Here is a 19,880-nt window from a genome sequence, read left to right as displayed (position 1 = left end):
GGGAAGAGATTAAAATAGTGAATCAAAATGTCATTTGGAAGAATATATAAGTACATCAAGTTAAGAAAATTAGGCAAAGAAGAGTAGTAAAGGGTCTTACTTTACCAGAATTTATAACGTACTATAAAATGAAGGTAATCAGAACATTATAATAGGAAATAAAAGGTAAGCAGAAAAGAATAGATGATCCTTTAAACATATCTTAAAATGAACAAAAGTGTATATATTCAGATACCATGATGTGTCAAGGAGAAAAGGAAATATTAACAAATAAATGTTTCTTTAAAGTAACATATTGAAGGAAAATTATCTCCTCACATTATAATAAATTCTGTAAAGATTAAAGAGTTGGATCTAAAATTTAATCATAGAAATAATGGTAAATATTGTGAGATCTCAGTATAGATATTTAAAGTCATTGCCTGGGTGAGATCACCATGAGAATGAGTGTAGTCAGACAAGCAAATTGCTCCAAGGATTGAATCCTAGGAACACCAGTATATTGATTTCAGGTAATGAGGAGAAAACAGCAAAGAGGACTGAGAAGGAGCAGCCATCTAGCTTGAAAAACCCTAGAATATCATGCCCAGAAAAGCAAACTGAACAAAAGCTTCGAGAGGAATGGCTGCTTCAGAGGAGCAAATGCTGCTGATAAATCAAGTGCAATGAAGAGCTGAACACTAGTAGTTGGTATGCATATAGTGGTGGAGGAAAAGCCTGATTTTAGTAGTTCAAGGGAGAATGGTAGGAGAGAAATTGTAGACAAGAGTATAAACTCTTCTCTATGTGAAAGGAGAGGAATGAAGTGGTAAAAATCAAGAGGGGAAGTGAAGTCAAGAGAGATTTATTTATTTGTTTGTTTATTTATGTTTTTTTAAGATAGAAGAAGTACCAAAAAGTGATTCAGAAGGGAGGGGAGAATAGGCATGGCTAGAGTGATGTCCTTGAATCAGAGTGATGTCCTTGAGTGGGAGGGAGGGCTGGGATCTAGAGCATAGGTGGCAGAGTTGGTCTTTTCTACAAACAGGAACAGTTCATCCAAATTGGTGGAAAAACCAGAGTAATTGCACACAGATGCAGAAAGGTAGCTGCATGTGTTAGTGGGAGCTTGGGTTAGTTCTCTTCTGATTGTTTATAATTTCTCAGTGAAATAAGAAGAAACAAGGCCATCAACTGAAAGTAAGGATGGAAATGGGTCTGGGAAGGGTTTGGGATTTGAAGAGAGATGAGAAGGTAGGAAATTATCATGCAGGAATGGGAGAGAGGCACTGGACTGGAGAAACGTGGCATGATGGAAGAGCAGAATAAAGGTTCCCTTTGAAGTGAGTGATAGTGAACATACAGTGAGACTAATCAGCATAGTCGACTATTTTCCAGAGCCACATTCAGATTAGAAGGCATAGGTATTGGAGGAGTAGGATTTAACCTATTCCTAAAGGAGTGGTAATAAGAGAAATGAACATTACAAAACAGTGATATTAAAGAAGGGTCATGGGACTTCCCTGGTGGTGCAGTGCTTAAGAATCCGCCTGCCAATGCAGGGGACATGGGTTCGATCCCTGGTCCAGGAAGATCCCACATGCCACAGAGCAACTAAGCCCGTGTACCACAACTACTGAGCCTGTGCTCAAGAGCCCACAAGCCGCAACTACTGAACCTGTGTGCTGCAACTACTGAAGCCCGCGCACCTAGAGCCCGTGCTCTGCAACGAGAGGAGCCACCGCAATGAGAAGCCTGCACTCGCCGCAACTAGAGAAAGTCTGTGCACAGCAACGAAGATCCAACACAGCCAGGAAAAAAAAAGGGTCATGAATATTAAGCTGCTTAAGAAAGTGAGGGCATGAGAAACATAAGGAAAGATAAAGATGTGAGTGTCGATGACGAGACAAAATGTTGACATTGAAGTACTAAGAAGAAGTGAACTGGAAAGAAAAGAAACGGTTGTCAAAGAGAGAATAGTTGACATTGAGACTATAGAGGCACTCAGTTCCTGGTAATGACAAGTTCTCAGACTCATGGAGTGAGGACAAGACATGGGAAGAGTCCATTTTATGGGCATCAAAATCACCAGGAATTATGATAGGAGTGGTGCTAGAGTGAACGGCAATGATACAAAGGAAAAATCTTCAAGGAATGAGGTGGGTGACCTGAGGGTTAGTAAATGGCTTCAACAAGCAGGTGTAGGGGGCAAATGGATGGAGACCTGAGATTCAAAACTAGGTGTTGTTACAGAAGAGAAAACAAGGATGACCTGAAAGTGGCAGCGAGGAGCAGGACCACTGCCCTGCCCTCAGGCTCAGGGAAATGAAGAGTGTGAGAAAAAACAGCGGCTTCCACTTGAGAGCACTGCCAAGGGAGTAGTGTGTTGGGAAACCAGGTTTCAGTTTGAGCAAATAAAGATGACCTCAAAAGAAGAGGGAGATTATGTAGGGGAGTTTGCTGATGTCTGGTCATGAGTTCCACAAAGCTCCATGAAAGAGTTTCAGGAGATGAGGAGAGGTCGGAAGTGAGTTCAGCAGAGGAGACACCCAGAGTTGCCTGGGGACTAGAGTCTGGGGACCCTAAGTGGTGACACAGGAAACCTGAATTTCTCCACAGTCCTGATTGTTCCGGGGTGACAGAGTAGAGTGTTAGCAGGAATGTAATAACAACAACAAAAAAATAAGAGCAGTAAACTGTTTTAAAGAAATGGTTAAATTATGGGATATCAAATCAAAGATTGTAAAGATTTTAGAGACTATTTAACAACATAATATGCTCATGATATGTACATTTTTTAAAATCCAGAACATAAAACTACACCTATGGTGTTATATAAATCTTCTTTATAAACACATACATAAAATTGGTGGGAAACACATAAAATATTAAATGTTTATCTTATGTTCAATTTTGGGTGACTTTTATTTTTTTCTTTAACACTTTTTTATGATTTCCAAATGTCTTACGAAGAGCTTATTTTTATTTATAATCAGAAAAAAACCCTCATGTGATTTTTAAATAAATCGTTATGTTGTCTGGTATTTGTCTATGATGCTGTTGATAATAATGTACTATTTTCTTGCATGAGCAGTGGTTTTTCCAGTTGTAACTTTTTAATTACTTTAAAAAATGCATAATATGGTAAATGTATTTTTTTCCCACATTTTGTTTCACACACACACACACACACACATTCAGTTAAGTCCCCTGCAGGTTAGCTGACCTCTGCACTCAGTATATGAATATGTGTAAAGAGAAATGAGCACATGGGCTTTGTTCAAGAAAGGCTCAGATGAATACCTGGCATATGGAGGTTTCAGGGTCACACAGGCTGCTGTGTCCATGACACTGACATGGAACACAGGTGCCCAGGACTGGTCCAGGGGTATGGCTACCTGGCTCAGAACGCAGTCGATAAAATCCTGACATGCATGCCTGAAAGAAAACGAAGCCAATTAGGACAGCCAACTTGGAAATCTTTCTTTAGCAACACTTGGGTTCTTCAGTAGTTAAAAAGAAGGATTTCTTTCCCCCCCCATCAGCAGTAAAGACAACACCACTTAGAAACAATGAATGTCACTTTTGATTCCTAATGTGTATTCTGCCTGGTCCATAGAGTATACAAGCAGCATCTGTGTCATCAGACTTTAGCAAAGGAAAGCTGTCATTTGCAAATACCACTCAGCCTGGACAAACTTCAAATAGTCTTCTTTTTCTTGAAAAAGAAGTTTGTTTTTAAATAAAATTGTCATATGGACTAAAGAGAGAATTCCAATGTCCTTGACAACCTAAAATCTGCTTCCACTGTGCTTGATGGGTAACTAGGAAATGTCCAATGAGACTCAGAAAAAAATTAATTAAATAAAAAAGTGTCACGGTCGTGTTATTTATATCGGTATAATCTGAAGACTATAAAAGTAAGAAATTCAAAATAATAAAAGCTCTACATGTCTTGGGAATATTAGGCCACCAATAAAATGTATCTTTCCTTGATCTAGTTTTTTCATTTTGCAATAAAAATCTGAGAGCAAACAGGAAACTGCTAGCAAAGCTGACATATGCAAAATCAAGACTTCCATCTTCATTCGGGTTTATTATGTAAATGTATCAAGAAACATCTCTGGCTCTTTGAAAGAAAGCCCATAGCTCTGAAGAGGGAATAAGAAGAGTCTTGTGTTTTGGGCTCAGATCTCTTGGTGTGCAAAGCTGCTGCATTTATTAGCCATTGTTTGATTTATGAGTAAGAGATAGGAGTTAGTTTTCCAGATTCCAGTGAAGGTTATAAAGGGATATTAGCTATGTAAAATTTTTTTCACAGGATATTTTGCTCCCATTGATGAGAAAATGATTGCTGAATAAGCAGGGGAAAAAATAGTGAATTAAGAACTTCTTAATGCCTTTGCATCCTTTTGGTTCTGGACTAGGTCATCCAGAGTGGAGTAAGTAGACGTTCCTTAGAAGAAAAACGATCAATGGTCAGCACTCTCCTTGTTTGTTTGGATTTGGATAATGTGAGAGTACTTCAGTTAAGCATTTAAGAGTCTCTCTGCTTTTATCTCAGCCTATAAGAAATGCTAATGAGATTTAATAATATCCTGGATTTGAGCAAGCTGATAAAACTGGGAATAGTATTCAAAATATTTTGAGTCCTATTTGTCTTATAGTGGACCTAAGATATTTTAATAAGTTTATTCATATTCTTCAAAATAAAGGTTCAGTTTTGCCATTGTTACCAAATAAGGTCTGGAAATTATGGCTGAGGAATTCATTTAAGCATAACTGAAGAAACAATCCAAGGTGTGTTTAAAAATGTTACATAGTATGGGTTGTTCCAGTTCTGGTGTGTGCTGACTGTAGAATAAAATTGGATTTTCTTTATATAGATTTCATCGTTGGATACCTATATAATTATTGTTATTTTACTGGTATATTTGCTTGGTGTGTGTGTGTGTGTGTGCACATGTGTGTGTGTGTGTCTTTAAAAATCACACAAATTGAGAGTTCCTAGCTCTACTTTTTATATCAAACAAAAGTTTAAAAAAAGTCTTAGAAGAAGAATAACATTAAGAAATGGTACTTTTCGGGCTTCCCTGGTGGCGCAGTGGTTGAGAGTCCGCCTGCCGATGCAGGGGACACGGGTTCGTGCCCCGGTCTGGGAAGATCCCACATGCCGCGGAGCGGCTGGGCCCGTGAGCCATGGCCACTGAGCCTGTGCTCCGGAGCCTGTGCTCCGCAAGGGGAGAGGCCACAACAGTGAGAGGCCCGCCTACCGCAAAAAAAAAAAAAAAAAAAAAAAAAAAAAAAAAAAAAAAAAAAAAAAAAAAAGAAATGGTACTTTTCATTGAGGAATCATATGAAATTCAATGTTATGGAATGAAATCTGAAGGTGAGCACTGCAGGTAAAGTTTACACCCAGTTTCTCTTATTACTATGGCTCTTCTCTGGAAAGAGTAGGACAAAGTAGAAAAGTACTCCAGTGCGGGTAAAAGTCTGGGCTCCAAGTCAAGCCTGTGTGGAAGCTTTTTGGCCTATCTATGTGATTCTCAACCCTGGTTGCACATAGAATCGTCTGAGGAGCTTTAAATACAGATACCTGGCTCTGCCCCCAGAGATTCTAATATAATTGGTGGAGACTAGGGCCAGGGTTTGTTGTAAAACTCTCAGGAGGGTCTAATAAGCAGCCAGGATTGAGAGTCACTGGCACACTCCTCATTCCCTGCTGGGAATGTGTGTCTTTGAAGGGCGTACAGACTCTGGTACTGTAACATCAATGAATATGGAAGCCTTGATTTTACTAGTTAGTTTTGCCTGAGGGATACAGGCAAGTCGTTTGGTGTCATTGAGATGTGGTTTCCTCATCCCACAAATGAGCAGATGTATTAATTCAGTTGATTTCTGAAGTTTCTACAGTTCTAACACTCTAGATTAATTTTGCGTCCTTATAAACTTCTGAGTTAGAAAAAAAAAAAGAGAGAGAGTCTATTCCGCAACACAAGGATTAGAAAGTTCAAACACACTTTGTAAAGGAATGAGACATATTTATTTCTCTTTAATCTCCTACTTTCATGGACCCTGTATTTATTTTTTCCATTTTTCAAATATTTGAGGATGTTTTTCAAAATCAGACATTTTTCTTGTCAGTCAGCTGGGGCAAAATTCATGAGAATGATTATATTTGAGTTGGGAAAAAAAGAGGAAAGATAATAGCTACTTTTTAAAGTCCCGTCTAAAATTCCTTCTGGAACAAAATAAAGAATTACAGAAAAGCAAGTACATAAACACTGTCCTAATCTTATCCCTTTTTTTTTCCTAACTCAAACTTCTCCAAAGTTCTCTTCTTGCCTTGTGCTGAAATTATTCAGAGCTCAATTTCCTTCTGCTCTCCTTCCATCTTTAATTTGTTTTCATAATATGGTATCCCATCATAATGTTAGAAGCAAATTGCACAAAAATGTGGGAGGGAGGAGAGAAGGGAATGGGAGACAAAGAGAGTAAAGAGTCAACATGCTCCAGGTGCCGGGTTACATAACGCAGAGTTTAACAACAACAAAAAAAAAGATACTTGTGCTGTTGCCATTAAAAACACTATCTTGTATCTTTACATGGGTTTTGCAATCAGACAATCCTAGGTTTAATTCCTGTTTCACCACTTACTGCATATGACTTATGCAGGTTTTAAATACTGTGGGCTGAAGCTTCCTCACGTGGAATGTAAGGATGGTGTATAACTTACTAGTTGACTTTTAATGTAGCTAGGTTTTTTGAAACAGACTTAGGTAGGTTCAGATTGCTGTTTTGCTGTTTTCCAACTGTGTGATAAAGGTCAGGTTTCCGAACCTGCCTGAGCTTCCATTTCCTCACCCATAAAATGGGAATTATAATGTGCTTAATGATGTTGGTGTAAGTGTATTAGCGAATGCACTTGACATTGTGCAGGATACAGTAGGCACTCAATAAATGGTCAGTTTTGTGTGTGTTTTTTAATAGGGTTGTGAGGATTAAATGAGATGATGTGTGTGTAGTGCTTGAAATACAATAAATCAATATGGGTGCCTCTATTCCAGATAATTTTTTAGATATAGTCATCGAGAATACACTGAAAACAAAGGCAACAGTGATTGTTCTACACTGTATTGGGAAACAAAATGACAATGTATGCCACTTACCTATACCATGTTCTTTAATATTTTAATGTATATGAAAAGAGTCTTTGGGTCTTCCATGTGTAACTGAAGTGGTAAAGAACATTCCTAGAAATGTGCATGTGCAAGAAAAAAAGTCTAGTCTCACTATTTTGTCGTTTGAGTTTTATGAGTTGATAATAGGTACTGTTTGAGGATTTAAAAAATTATTGTTGATGGCCAATTGATGGCTTGTGAGTGGTGATCCAGTACACACTAGCCATTCAACTGTGAGCCAGAAGCCCTAATAAAACATGATGGAAAGGGGAAACAAGATGAAATGAGCAAAATATCATTAGGAGATCACCTGTGAATTTCTGACTTCCATGATCTTATTGCAGAGAACCACATATTCAGCACTGAATAGTTTCCATTTCTACCTACAACCTAACCTGAGTTTAGGTCTGTTTAGGCAACAGTGTTAACCGAGACAACATTGAGGAGTGAGTAGCTTAGGTAAAGTATGGTAAACTCAACAGCGCCCACACCAACAAGTGTGGTGAGGAAATTGGGTTCTTTGACTTCTAGAGGTAACCTAGTCTCTACTTCAAATCATAAATTATAATAAGTAGGCATTTCTAGAACTGACATTTTTAATGAACAGGGCTACAGTGTTATAACCCTACAGGTAATAGGCAAGGCTAAGTGTCTTTACAACTGGCTATATTTACAATGGTAACCCACACTTAATTTTGTTTCTTTGTAACCACATTTCTGGATAAAAACATGAAATGAGTAGCTTGTAAATGCAAATGTCTCTAGAATACCTTACATTTGGTGAAAATATTGTAAAGGAATTGCTTTGTGTATTCATGACCCAAAGCATATGTTACTAGAATGGTATGTATTATTTCAAAACCGTCCTTAGTTCTTGCTTTGATGATTAGATTTTATGCCTGAGTAATTACACTTTAGATTCAAGATGAATTATAAATAAGATGTATAATGGATTAGAGGCAATGAGTTGTGGAGAAAACCTCAGGTAGCTTATTATAAGAGATAGGTCTTTATCCCCTAATCTCTCCTCTAAGATATTACTGTAATTATTGTCTGTTAACAGAAGCTTAAGTGAAATTCACAGGACATAGGTGAAGCCACCAATGCAGATAATAGTTTGTATGTGTTTCTAGTTTTTCTTGATTTTCTTCATATATCATTGGCTTCATTTGTATTTGTATTGGTTAATTTATATTTTCATATAATGATGGAAAATTACTAAAATTAATGGGAAAGTATGTTTTAGAATATACTATTTAAAAAGCCTGATGATCATAATAAGATGAATTTTAACATTTCAAATCTGGAATGGAGGGTAGATTGCATTAAAATAATCTGCTACTCTGCTAAAATTTTTGTTCATAAGTGAAGAGTATTCTTTAAATAAATGCAGAAAAATATAGCTGTAGTAACTTTCTCTTCAAGATATCTAAGGTCAATCTTGACTACTTAATATCTTGTACAGCAAAATAACATTGCAGAATTAGATAATGTTAGAACTTCAAAACCCAACCTGTAATTTTATAGACTGGATAACTATATAATAACTAAGGCCTATAGCAATTAAGGCATTGACCAAGGTTACACAGTGAGACAGCAGTATAGCCAAACACTCCCTGGGATAAATAAAATTCCACCTCTTGTCTAGAAAAATCTCAAATTCTATCTTTTATCTTTCTCATGCTCATTGGAAAGGTAGCATATTTTGTATGTGCCTCTGTCACTGCCTCATTTTTCACATCTACAATGTGTGTGCATATATATATTTCACACATATTGGGTTGTGCATATAGGTACAATATATATACTTACTGGTGTATGTACAAATGTATACATGTGTATGTACGAGTTATGATTTAATAATGAGATGGATTATTTGGTCATTTATTAGATCAAAATAGACACATTCAAATAAATATTGCTGTTCAGAGCAGTCACAAAAATATAAAATTATTCCAAGGATATTTCACAGATATTTGCAGTTATTCTTATGAAATTTGTTTTCTGACCTGTGTGGAATTCATACAACGGCAACTAAGTTGAATGACATTTCAATTTACAAAGGAGCTTTTATATGTATGATTTCATTTAAATTAATCCTCATGATGATTCTATGGGTACAAAAACCCCAAAGTTCAGCAACAAAGAGCAAATGTCCTATTTAAGTGGAGAAGCTAGGGAGGATTCACCGAGACCAAACTCCTTTTTTCTTTTCATTATACCATGCCACCTCTCAAGAGAGTTATATTCATTGGTTTTAAGTGTACTTCACCTGCCTTGTGAGCCATACTTAATAAAACTTCTCAAATCCTATTTATAAAAGATATACAAGATTACAGTCCTCCCTCATTATCTGCCAGGAGATTAGTTCCATGAGTCTCTGTGGATGCTTAAGTCCCAGAGTCAGCTCTCTCATATCCGCTGGTATGGCATTAGTAGATTAAACCAACCACAGATAGAATTTTTGATCTGCAGTTGGTTGGATCTATGGACTGGAAAACTGTGGAGGGTCCATTGTATATTTACTGAAAAAAAATCATACATAAGTGGACCCAGGCAGTTCAAACTCATGTTGTTCAAGGGTCAACTGTATTTATAAATAAATCAATAGTTAGATCTATAAATATTTATTCCATTAATAATATTATTAACCATATTGACTTTGGTATTATTATTATGACTACTACCAGGCACTGTGATAAGTGCTTAGGTTCTAGTTCATTTAGCCTTCATGTGATTCTTGGGCTGTAGGTACGGGAGATATTAAAAATATCTAACTAGTATGTAGTGGCCACCAACCAACGTGACTAAGGGGAAAGAATCCATGCTGTAGGGCTGCAGTGGGTCCTGGAGGCCCCTCCCAGGCCAGCCTTTATTTGTTGCACTGTGGAGAGGACTACAGGGTCTGCAGGAGAAGGGGTGAGTGTGGTGGCAGTTACTCAGGGGCTTGGAGATTTACCAGCTGAAGCTTAAGCAGGTTTACAAGCTGCACAAGGTCTCAGTCTTAGTATATGATGAAGTAGAGATTCAAATCCAGGCCACTTTTTCAGCAATTCCACCTCTCCCTAGATCATACTCTTCCTATTAAGATTTAATATTTGTAAAATTTAAATTGGTTCCAGAAAATAAAGATCTAGAAAATTTACCAATTCTGAAGATAGTCAAAGGAATATCCTAGAAAGTAAAAAATGCTTTTTTAAAATATAATGACTGAGTGACAGTGGCACTGTTGGAACAATTTATGTCCTTCTGAGAAGCCTATGTTAAAGGGAACAGTCTGATATTTATTGCCTAAGTTTTGTCATGTTCTATATAAAAACAATCTTTCAAATCCCAATATAAACTTGTCTCATAATCACTGCAGTTTAAATGTCTCTGTTCTGAAAAGGTGCCAAGAAAACAGATCAGATACAATAAAGGGGCCTTAAGAAAACATTCTTATTTCCTGACTGTTTCATATTTTTAAAAATCTTTTAATTTTTATTAGCTATTCCCCTTGAGTTGTGATTCCTACTTCTAGGGAGCTATAACATCATCCTCTTACTGCGTCTCATATTGTGAGTGGAAGATCAGATAAAATAGGTTGAGGGTATGTCTGAAAGTAAAACTGATTGCAGTAAAGGTGGTCCTGGGAGTATTTCCATTTGGCTGGTTGAGTGGGGCTTGAGAAGGTTAGTTGGAGCCAGCTTACCTCACAGGACAAGCCAGAATAGCCCGGGGGACAATCACATCTTTCTATCAAGTGAGCTGGAGGAGTCATTTCTGTGATGCGTCCTTGTTCAGCTACCTCCATTGAGATTTCAGAAATCCTGGAACAGCGAGCAAATACTTAGATGGGGATACCAGTAAATTAAGCTTACCTAGCAAACACTCAATCCTGAAAGAAGGGTCTTCTCAAGGTTTTGTCAACAACCACAAACTTGTTCTATTGTTTTGAAGCTGCTAAATTTCAGGGGCTCCGTGTGCCACATCTTATTCTAGCAACTTTGCTTCCTCAAAGGGTGAGATTACACATTAGCAAAATTTTCACATAACTCATAAAGCATTTAGGAAATCAGATGTCTGATGTCCTATTGAGAAGTTATTATAAAGAGTTTTCCTCACACCTTTAAAAATGTGAGTGGCTTCAGGTAGACATGGCCAATTAGTTAGACATTTTCATTCTTTCAAACAGACAACCCAAGGTCATTCCCTGTTGGAAAATCTCCAGTCGTTACTAGTGAAATTGCTTTTAATTTGCAACTGGTCCCAATTTCTTGCTCTTGAATCTCTGAATGTCCTTTCAAGAACTTTAGAAAACCATCTAGGAAATGACTGAGCATAAGCTAGTAATATTGATAACTTTCTGAGGATAAAGAACCTCTCATATTAGTCTTTTGTTAACTTTATTGAATAAATCCTTCAAGTAACTTAACCCACCCTTCCTATTGGTGGAAAGGTCCTCATAATTGACAACAATTATTCACAATAAAAATGTTGATACCCTTTGTAATAATTTGAAATTATACATTAAAAAATATACACAGTCCATAAACTCAGACTGTTTCATGACTAACTGGTAACATGAAATGTTCCGCAAATAAACTTTTAAACGAGATAATGAATAGTTTTGCTTCAATAAAATGCACCTCTAATAGCTTAAGGAGCTTGAATCATAAACTTTATAACAAGCATAGGTAGGTTTTATTGACACTGGATTATGAATGCACATTCTGACTTGGCTCCCATTGTAATCTACAATCTGAAGACCAGCCAGCCTTTATGAAACACATGTTCAGTTAAAATTCAGATTTCATGCTCCCTTCATTATAGGACGCACAGCAGTTGTGATCTGTAAATAAACCGCTCCCCTCCTACAAGAAAGACTCTGGGTTCTCTGAGGGAGTAGGAAGGTAACTCGGTGTTTGTTGCAAAGTCATCTCTGCTAGTATCTCATGGTATTTTATAACCTGAGGAGTTTCTAGCATCACCTTCCCTTCTCTGGCACATGCATGCACACAACAGACCAGTGAGTATTTAAAAACCAAGTGAAACCTGAATGGTGTTAGCAACAGACATTTCTGCAACATATCATTATGTTTCCTCAGGGAATAAGAGAGGAACTGTTTTGCTTGAATCAGGGATTTGGCCAAACTCAGGCATCTATTTAAATGAATACTGAAAAACAAAGTCGTTAAGTTCTTCAAATAAATGTAAGAGAGGACAAAAGCAAAGAAACAAGAAAATTTCAGCATTGCAATATGTACAAAGTCAGAACCTCAAACCACATGTATAACAAACTCTCTGCTTCTGAGACTATTTAAATTTGTGACTGAATAAAGATGCAGCGTTATGTGCTAACCACTTTGAGAGGAAGACTCAAACATATCTCTGACCTTTGTCAAAATTCCACTGTCTTACAAAATCAAGTGCTGATCCACTGTTTTATTTGTTTTTATCGTTACTAGATGTTCACTCTAGTTTTTATTGAGCCTAGAAAAAGTGAAGCATTTACTTACTCTAGTGTTTAGAAAAAGGAACTCCTAAGCCAAAGGATATTATTTAGTGAGGTATATGAAATAAAGTGATAAGAGAAAGAGACTTATGGGGAAAAAAAATAACCTTACAACAAAGAAAGGTGGAATTGGTGTGAGAGAGGCAAAGAAAGCATAATGAAAAATGCACGACAACACTGTTTCTACCAGATCCACTAACAAAATGTTCTGCGTGCTACCAAACTTTTTTACTGAAGCACAGAACAATTTCAAAATAACATATTTTCACACTCACAAAATCACCTGCTGTCTTCTAGGACATGCAAACCTGCTTTGGCTTCTGTCACCTAATTTACATTTGAAATTCTAAAATAATTAACAATATAACTGACAAGATATTTTGGTATATGTTTTTTAAAAATTATTTCATATAAAAGAATCTCCTGTTTGGGATTGACATGTACACACTGCTATATTTAAAATAGATAATCAACAAGGACCTACTGTAAAAAACAAAACAAAGAATCTCCTGTTAGAAATGAGAAATATGAAAAAAAAATCAAAACAATATAGACTTAAAAGTAAATTTTGGTCCTTGATTTGGTCCCTACTTTTGGTACAATAAGAAGAGCAATATGGATCTTCTGCAACAAAGAAAGCATTTTCTGCTACATGTTTAACAGTGTAAACATTTGAAACATTTTTTAAGGTATTTTATTTTATTTTCTTTATTTTTTAATTTTATTTTTTTAAGCATCTTTATTGGAGTATAATTGCTTTACAATGGTGCTTTTCTGCTTTATAACAAAGTGAATCAGCTATACATATACATATATCCCCATTCTCCTCCCTCTTGTATCTCCCTCCCACCCTCCCTATCCCACCCCTCTAGATGGTCACAAAGCACCAAGTTGATCTCCCTGTGCTATGCAGCTGCTTCCCACTAGCTATCTATTTTACATAATAGTATATATAAGTCCATGGTAGTATATGTAAGTCCATGCTGGGACGAAGTGAAACATGGTATTTTTATATTCATTGGTTTGTCAATGAGAGGGTTCATAATTTTGTTTTCTTTTGTTGTCCTGCACTGATCTACTATTTTGTTATATAAGATTATTTCTAAACATCTATTGATTTCATTTTCTTATAGACACAACAGAGAAGCTAATATGCCGGAGAAGTTGAGACTATGTGTATGAACTCAACTCAACTTTCTGCCTCCATGGCATACATTTAGCTACATCTGTGCAGTTCCTCATTTTATCTCATTAGATAAGTTTTCCCTTATACTTGAGGCACATGACCTCAAGTATACTCATGTATACTCATGACGTTGAAGAATCCTGGCTTCTCCATTATTTATTTTCTCTTTATTCTATCATTTTTAAATTTATATCTTGCTACTAATTCCTCCCCTTCCCCAGCCCCATGGTATATAAACATGCTTACTTCTCTCTCCGATTAAACAATCCTCCCTTGACCTTTGACACGGCCTCATTCCTCCCTTTTATGGGTTTGTTCACGGAGAACAATAGTCTACATTCATAGTATTAGGTTCATTGTACTCCATTCATTCCTCAAAACCTTGAGACTATTTCTGCCCCAGGACTTCACTAAAACTGGTATGAATGTCACCAGTGTGATCCTAAGTGTCAGTTTCAAAGAGCCTCCTTTTAATTGTCCTCTTTGGGTCATACGACCATACCTACTGCCTTATAGTATTCTCATCCGTTGGCTTTCATGACATTCATTCTTGTTCTTCTTCCATGTACTTTCCTATTCAATGTGATTCCCAGTCTTTTCACATCATAAGGCACAGGGAAAATGGCAATATAGTATGGCACACTGGGGTGAACAGATGAGAATGCATATGGTTGGGAGAGACAGGACCAACTTGGCCCTGCCTGGTTCCCCTGACGGTTGAAGGAGGATACCTTCTCAGGAATCTTACAACCTATTTATAGCACAGCAGTGAATTCTCTCTACCCTGCAGGACATCTTCTCCTGAATTTCTACCTGACATCTAAAATTCACCATGTCAAAGATCAATTCAATATTTTTCCCCTTAATCTTGCTTCTGATTCTGTTTCCCTTTTGGGGGGAATGGCAGTAATTTCCACCAGATGACCTGGAGGCCATCCTTGACTAGTCTTCTATCATCACACTCCCAAACCAAACTTTTAAATCTTTGTTGTCTGATGTCTTACTGATCTCTCTTATAGACTCTAGAATAAGAAATTAACTTGGATATTCATTATAATTTACCTGCTTTGTCTCATGATATTTCCATAGGTAGCCTTGATAAGAATATAATGGATATCATATAGCACATCCAAGAAGTCTTCACGGGTCACAGTTCTACTGATTCGAGGATCATCACCATAATATTTCCATTTTTTCTGTTAACAAGAAAAGAAACTACTTTGCCAAAACCGAGTGCAAATCTATTGGCATCCTGGCACCCAACAACTAACCACCTTACCTCTGTCATTTCAATTTCATGTCTTGTCAACTGGCCAATTAGAGGAGCAGCCATATGCCTGATGATAATTCTCACATGACTAGGAGTCCCACCTCGAATGATAACTTGTGGGTTATATGTAGAGAAACCTGTCTCTTCCCGAGCCTCAAAATAGATTGTGTACTTGAGTTTGCCACCATAGGCCATCAACTGATAAAACAGAATGAGGAATGATGAGTTAGAAAAATCTTCAAATAGCATTATTCTAAAAACATATTTTATTTTGTTCTCATGTGACTTCAAAGTTCTCGTCCTTACCTTCTTTCCTTCAAATTGTTCTGGAAGTTTCCAATAAAAAGGTTCCAAATGGAGATCTTGTCTCACCAGATCCATGTGTGCAACAATCTCTGGATGTTGAAAAATGATGCCTCTGGTAGTTGTGTGCTGCAGCGCCTCATCCACCAGGGGCAGAATGGTCTGCTCAGGCTTCAGAGTCACCTGCATGGGATCAAAACACAGCAGGGGGCTGAGTTTAAGTCTTTGGAGGCCTGCTTTAAACTTAACCTCCAAAATTTACAAGCAGCTCATGCAACTCAATATCAGAAAAACAAACAACCCAATCCAAAAATGGGCAGAAGACCTAAATAGACATTTCTCCAAAGAAGACACACAGCTTGCCAACAAACACATGAAAGAATGCTCAACATCACTAATCATTAGAGGAGTGCAAATCAAAACTACAATGAGATATTACCTCACACCAGTCAGAATGGCCATCATCAAAAAATCTACAAACAGTAAATGCTGGAGAGGGTGTGGAGAAAAGGGAACCCTCTTGCACTGTTGGTGGGAATGTAAATTGATACAGCCACCATGGAGAACAGTATGGAGGTTCCTTAAAAAATTAAAAATAGAACTACCATGTGACCCAGCAATCCCACTACTGGGCATATACCCTGAGAAAACCATAATTCAAAGAGAGTCATGTGGCACAATATTCATTGCGGCTCTATTTACAATAGCCAGGACATGGAAGCAACCTAAATGTCCATCGACAGATGAATGGATAAAGAAGATGTGACACATATATACAATGGAATATTACTCAGCCATAAAAAGAAACAACATTGAGTTATTTGTAGTGATGTGGATGGACCTAGAGTCTGTCACACAGAGTGAAGTAAGTCAGAAGGAGAAAAACAAATACCATATGCTAACACATATATATGGAATCAAAAAAAAAAAAAAGTGGTTCAGAAGAACCTAGGGGCAGGACAGGAATAAAGACGCAGATGTAGAGAATGGACTTGAGGACATGGGAAAGCTGGGACGAAGTGAGAGCGTGGCATGGACTTATATATACTACCAAATGTAAAACAGACAGTTAGTGGGAAGCAGCCGCATAGTACAGGGAGATCAGCTCGGTGCTCTGTGACCACCTAGAGGGGTGGGATAGGGAGGGTAGGAGGGAGATACAAGAGGGAGGAGATAGGGGGATATATGTATATGTATAGCTGATTCACTTTGTTATAAAGCAGAAACTAACACACCATTGTAAAGCAATTATACTCTAATAAAGATGTTAAAAAAAAAAAAGAGTGATAAACTGCATGTCTATCTACAGCCCCATCCCCTTCTGATGAACGGTTCTCATGAGAAACAGAACTCATGCACAATGAACAGGTAGGAGAGGGGATAAACCCTTCTGACTTGTTTGCATAGTGAAATCCACAACATCTGTGAAAATTGGTCTTTTACACTAACAATAAGTAGAGTTTAAAAGTAGGAAGAGTTAAAGGAAAATTAAGGCAAAAATGAACTTTTTTCCACCTTAAAGAGCGATGATTCTCTAAGCTTGGTTGGACTAAATGTGCAAGTTCTGGTTTTCATTACTGCATGAACACACATCTATCTTCCCACTCTGGTGCCCTTGCTCTTCAGAAGGCAGCTTCTTCCCATCCCCAAACATAACATTTCCCTTATAATGTTTTCCTTTTTCACTCGGCATCTATTTCCTTATCCGCAATAAATGAACTCTTTTAAAGGCAGGATAAAAATGATATTTACTCCAACTGTCTAATGGCACATGGCCCCTCTACCAGTTCTAAACATGCGCAGGGGAAAAGGTTACTTAAATGTTTTGCCATTTCCTCCTACCCGTCAGTGCCTGGCTAAAAGACGCCAGCAGGAACTAACATTATACCATTACATGGCTCAGCAGTTCCTTACTCACCCACGTATGGATCAGTCCTTTTGCTTCAGAGCACTGAGTAGTGGCGCCGAAGCAATAGCAGCTGCTGCAGCCAAGTGGGTTCTTGGCCTCAAGTCCAAATTTTCCAAGCCGGCACCTGTCACAGCGGATGCCTTCCACATTCACCTGAAGAAAGATGAGAGATCCCCAGAGTCCATATGGTGACATGGTGAGAGAAATAAACTCAAGAATGAATAACAGGAGCACATTTTAAAGACAATGAAACAAAAAATAAAAGAATGCTGAATATCAGACTCACATCTCAAATAGCATATGTAGTTAATCTCTTTGTTAGCATGGCATGGGTCTAAAAAAATGCTTTATTTATAAATACATGCATTACTAAGGATATTGTATGTTGTTTTTTAAATTTAGGCAGCACATTTCCCATTATTCCACTGTGAGGAATATGAAAGAGTCATGAGAATTTTGAAAGCAAAATAAAGCTGTAAAAAACAGGCAGGATGTTAAAATAGAGATTTAAATAATTATTATTGAATTACGCTGTATATATGCACATATAGCATGTATTAAGTATAATCATAATTATAATATGTAATAATGAAGCATCATACTTTGTGCTTTGTCTGGGACTTTTAATGACAGAACCTTCCATTTTCCTAAATTCTCAAGACTCTTTACAACCACTCCCTAGATTTCATCTTTCTGTTTCCTCTGACTCTCTTTGCATATACGCCAAGACACATATTAATCAAACTGTCAAAAATTAAACACAAAGAAATCATATTAAAAGCAGCAAGGGAAAAACAACAAATAACACACAAGGGAATCCCCATCAGGTTAACAGCTGATCTCTCAGCAGAAACTCTACAAGCCAGAAGGGAGTGGCAGAACATAATTAAAGTGATGAAGGAGAAAAACCTGCAACCAAGATTACTCTACCCAGCAAGGATCTCATTCAGATTTGAAAAGATACTTCTGATACAGTCTTTACTGCATTTATCCTGGGATTGATTTTCCAGAAATATCTAAGGGAGAAAAAAATCCTTCTTACCCTTTTAAAAAAAATTTTATTTTATTTTTATTTATTTTTGGCTGCGTTGGGTCTTTGTTGCTGCACGCAGGCTTTCTCTAGTTGCAGCGAGCGGGGGCTACCCTTCGTTGCGGTGCGCGGGCTTCTCATTGTGGTGGCTTCTCTTGTTGCAGAGCGTGGGCTCTAGGCTCGTGGGCTTCAGTAGTTGTGGCTCGTAGGCTCTAGAGTGCAGGCTCATTAGTTGTGGCTCGCGGGCTCTAGAGCACAGGCTCAGTAGTTGTGGCGCACGGGCTTAGTTGCTCCACGGCATGTGGGATCTTTCCAGACCAGGGCTCGAACCCATGTCCCCTGTGTTGGCAGACGGATTCTTAACCACTGCACCACCAGGGAAGCCCTTCTTACCCTTTTTAATTGGCTGTTTTCCTACGTCATTTAACAATATTAATGAGGACTGAAATTTGCATATAGTCACTGTTTGTAATGTCAGTGCTTATACGTGATGAAATTTTACTGAACTTCCACAGCAGTATATCTATTTTTCAGTGTACAGTGATTGCGGATTAATTTGAGGAGAAATTTTTTTTTAAATAAACCTTATCATTTAGTTGTGATTTTCTCTGATGATGCTTAAGAGAACTTTTTCTCTCCCACATTATTCTTGTTGAAGCAAAGTGAATATGTAAAGACAAAATGAACTTTACTGTCGAAAATATATCATTTATACGCGCTAGAAAAATACATTGGGTTTTGGTTGAAAATCAGTTCTTAAAAATCAATGCTTATCTGTATGCTAGAAAAAACTGTGTCTGGCAATGAATTTTCATTTGTCTGTCTGTTTGGCCTAATGATGCAGGAATAAATAACTGAATGAAGTTAAAGCTGAGCAATGGAAATAGAATTGAGTAAGGTTTTTCCTTACTGAATTTCGGCAGCACATACCTTACAAGTACACTGCCCAGTCTTATCGGTACAGGAGCATTTTTTAGTCTCTAAATCACAGGTTGAGTCATCAGTCCCTGGCAGGAAGCAGTCACAGGGATTGCAGTGAGGGTAGTTCCAGTGGCCTCGATTGCACTCTGTACATTTTGCACCAGAGAATTTGGGACGACAGTTGCATTGCCCCGTGTTTATATTGCATTGGAAATCCAAGGATCCCACCGAGCTGCAGTTACAAGGCTATGGAGGAGATAAAAACAGCAATGATTAACATCATTTCATGGGCAATATCTTTAAATTTTAATTCTAATGTTTCTATGCTTCCATTAAGCACATATTAATCATATGTCTGTTATATGCTTTGTACTGTTCTAGTTTAGTCGCTTGGGAAACATCAGTGAACATAATGTTAAAATTGCTTCATGCATTTACTAAAATATATGAGTGTCCAGAAACCATAAAGCTATTGAATAAGAAAGAAACTGTGTTTTCTCTGTCTTTGTAGCGAGCAGGAGTTAGGTATAGGTTTTCTTCAAATGCTTCTTACTTCAGAGATTGAACTTTAGACAAAGCCATTTTACCTTATCATTTCATTTTTATA

The 19,880-nt window shown here is 37.4% G+C and overlaps 1 protein-coding gene across 2 annotated transcripts in view; it reads right to left on the bottom strand.

Annotated features, from left to right (window-relative positions):
• Positions 1-19,880, bottom strand: part of LAMA2 (laminin subunit alpha 2) — a gene marked incomplete at its 5' end in the record, with an annotated part of 604,254 nt that overhangs the window by 173,486 nt on the left and 410,888 nt on the right. For both annotated transcript variants that reach the window (XM_079716968.1, XM_079716967.1), the window contains 7 exons: positions 3,283-3,417; positions 10,852-10,969; positions 14,903-15,036; positions 15,120-15,308; positions 15,417-15,596; positions 17,332-17,475; positions 19,283-19,519. In XM_079716968.1, the coding sequence (XP_079573094.1) occupies positions 3,283-3,417; positions 10,852-10,969; positions 14,903-15,036; positions 15,120-15,308; positions 15,417-15,596; positions 17,332-17,475; positions 19,283-19,519 (1,137 nt within the window). The remainder of the gene's footprint in view (positions 1-3,282; positions 3,418-10,851; positions 10,970-14,902; positions 15,037-15,119; positions 15,309-15,416; positions 15,597-17,331; positions 17,476-19,282; positions 19,520-19,880) is intronic.

Source organism: Hyperoodon ampullatus (genome assembly GCF_949752795.1).
Source record: "Hyperoodon ampullatus genome assembly, chromosome: 12".
NCBI classification, from domain to species: Eukaryota; Metazoa; Chordata; class Mammalia; order Artiodactyla; family Ziphiidae; genus Hyperoodon; species Hyperoodon ampullatus.
Note: the sequence above shows the minus strand (reverse complement) of the source record. Positions and strands in the feature narration are given on the sequence as shown.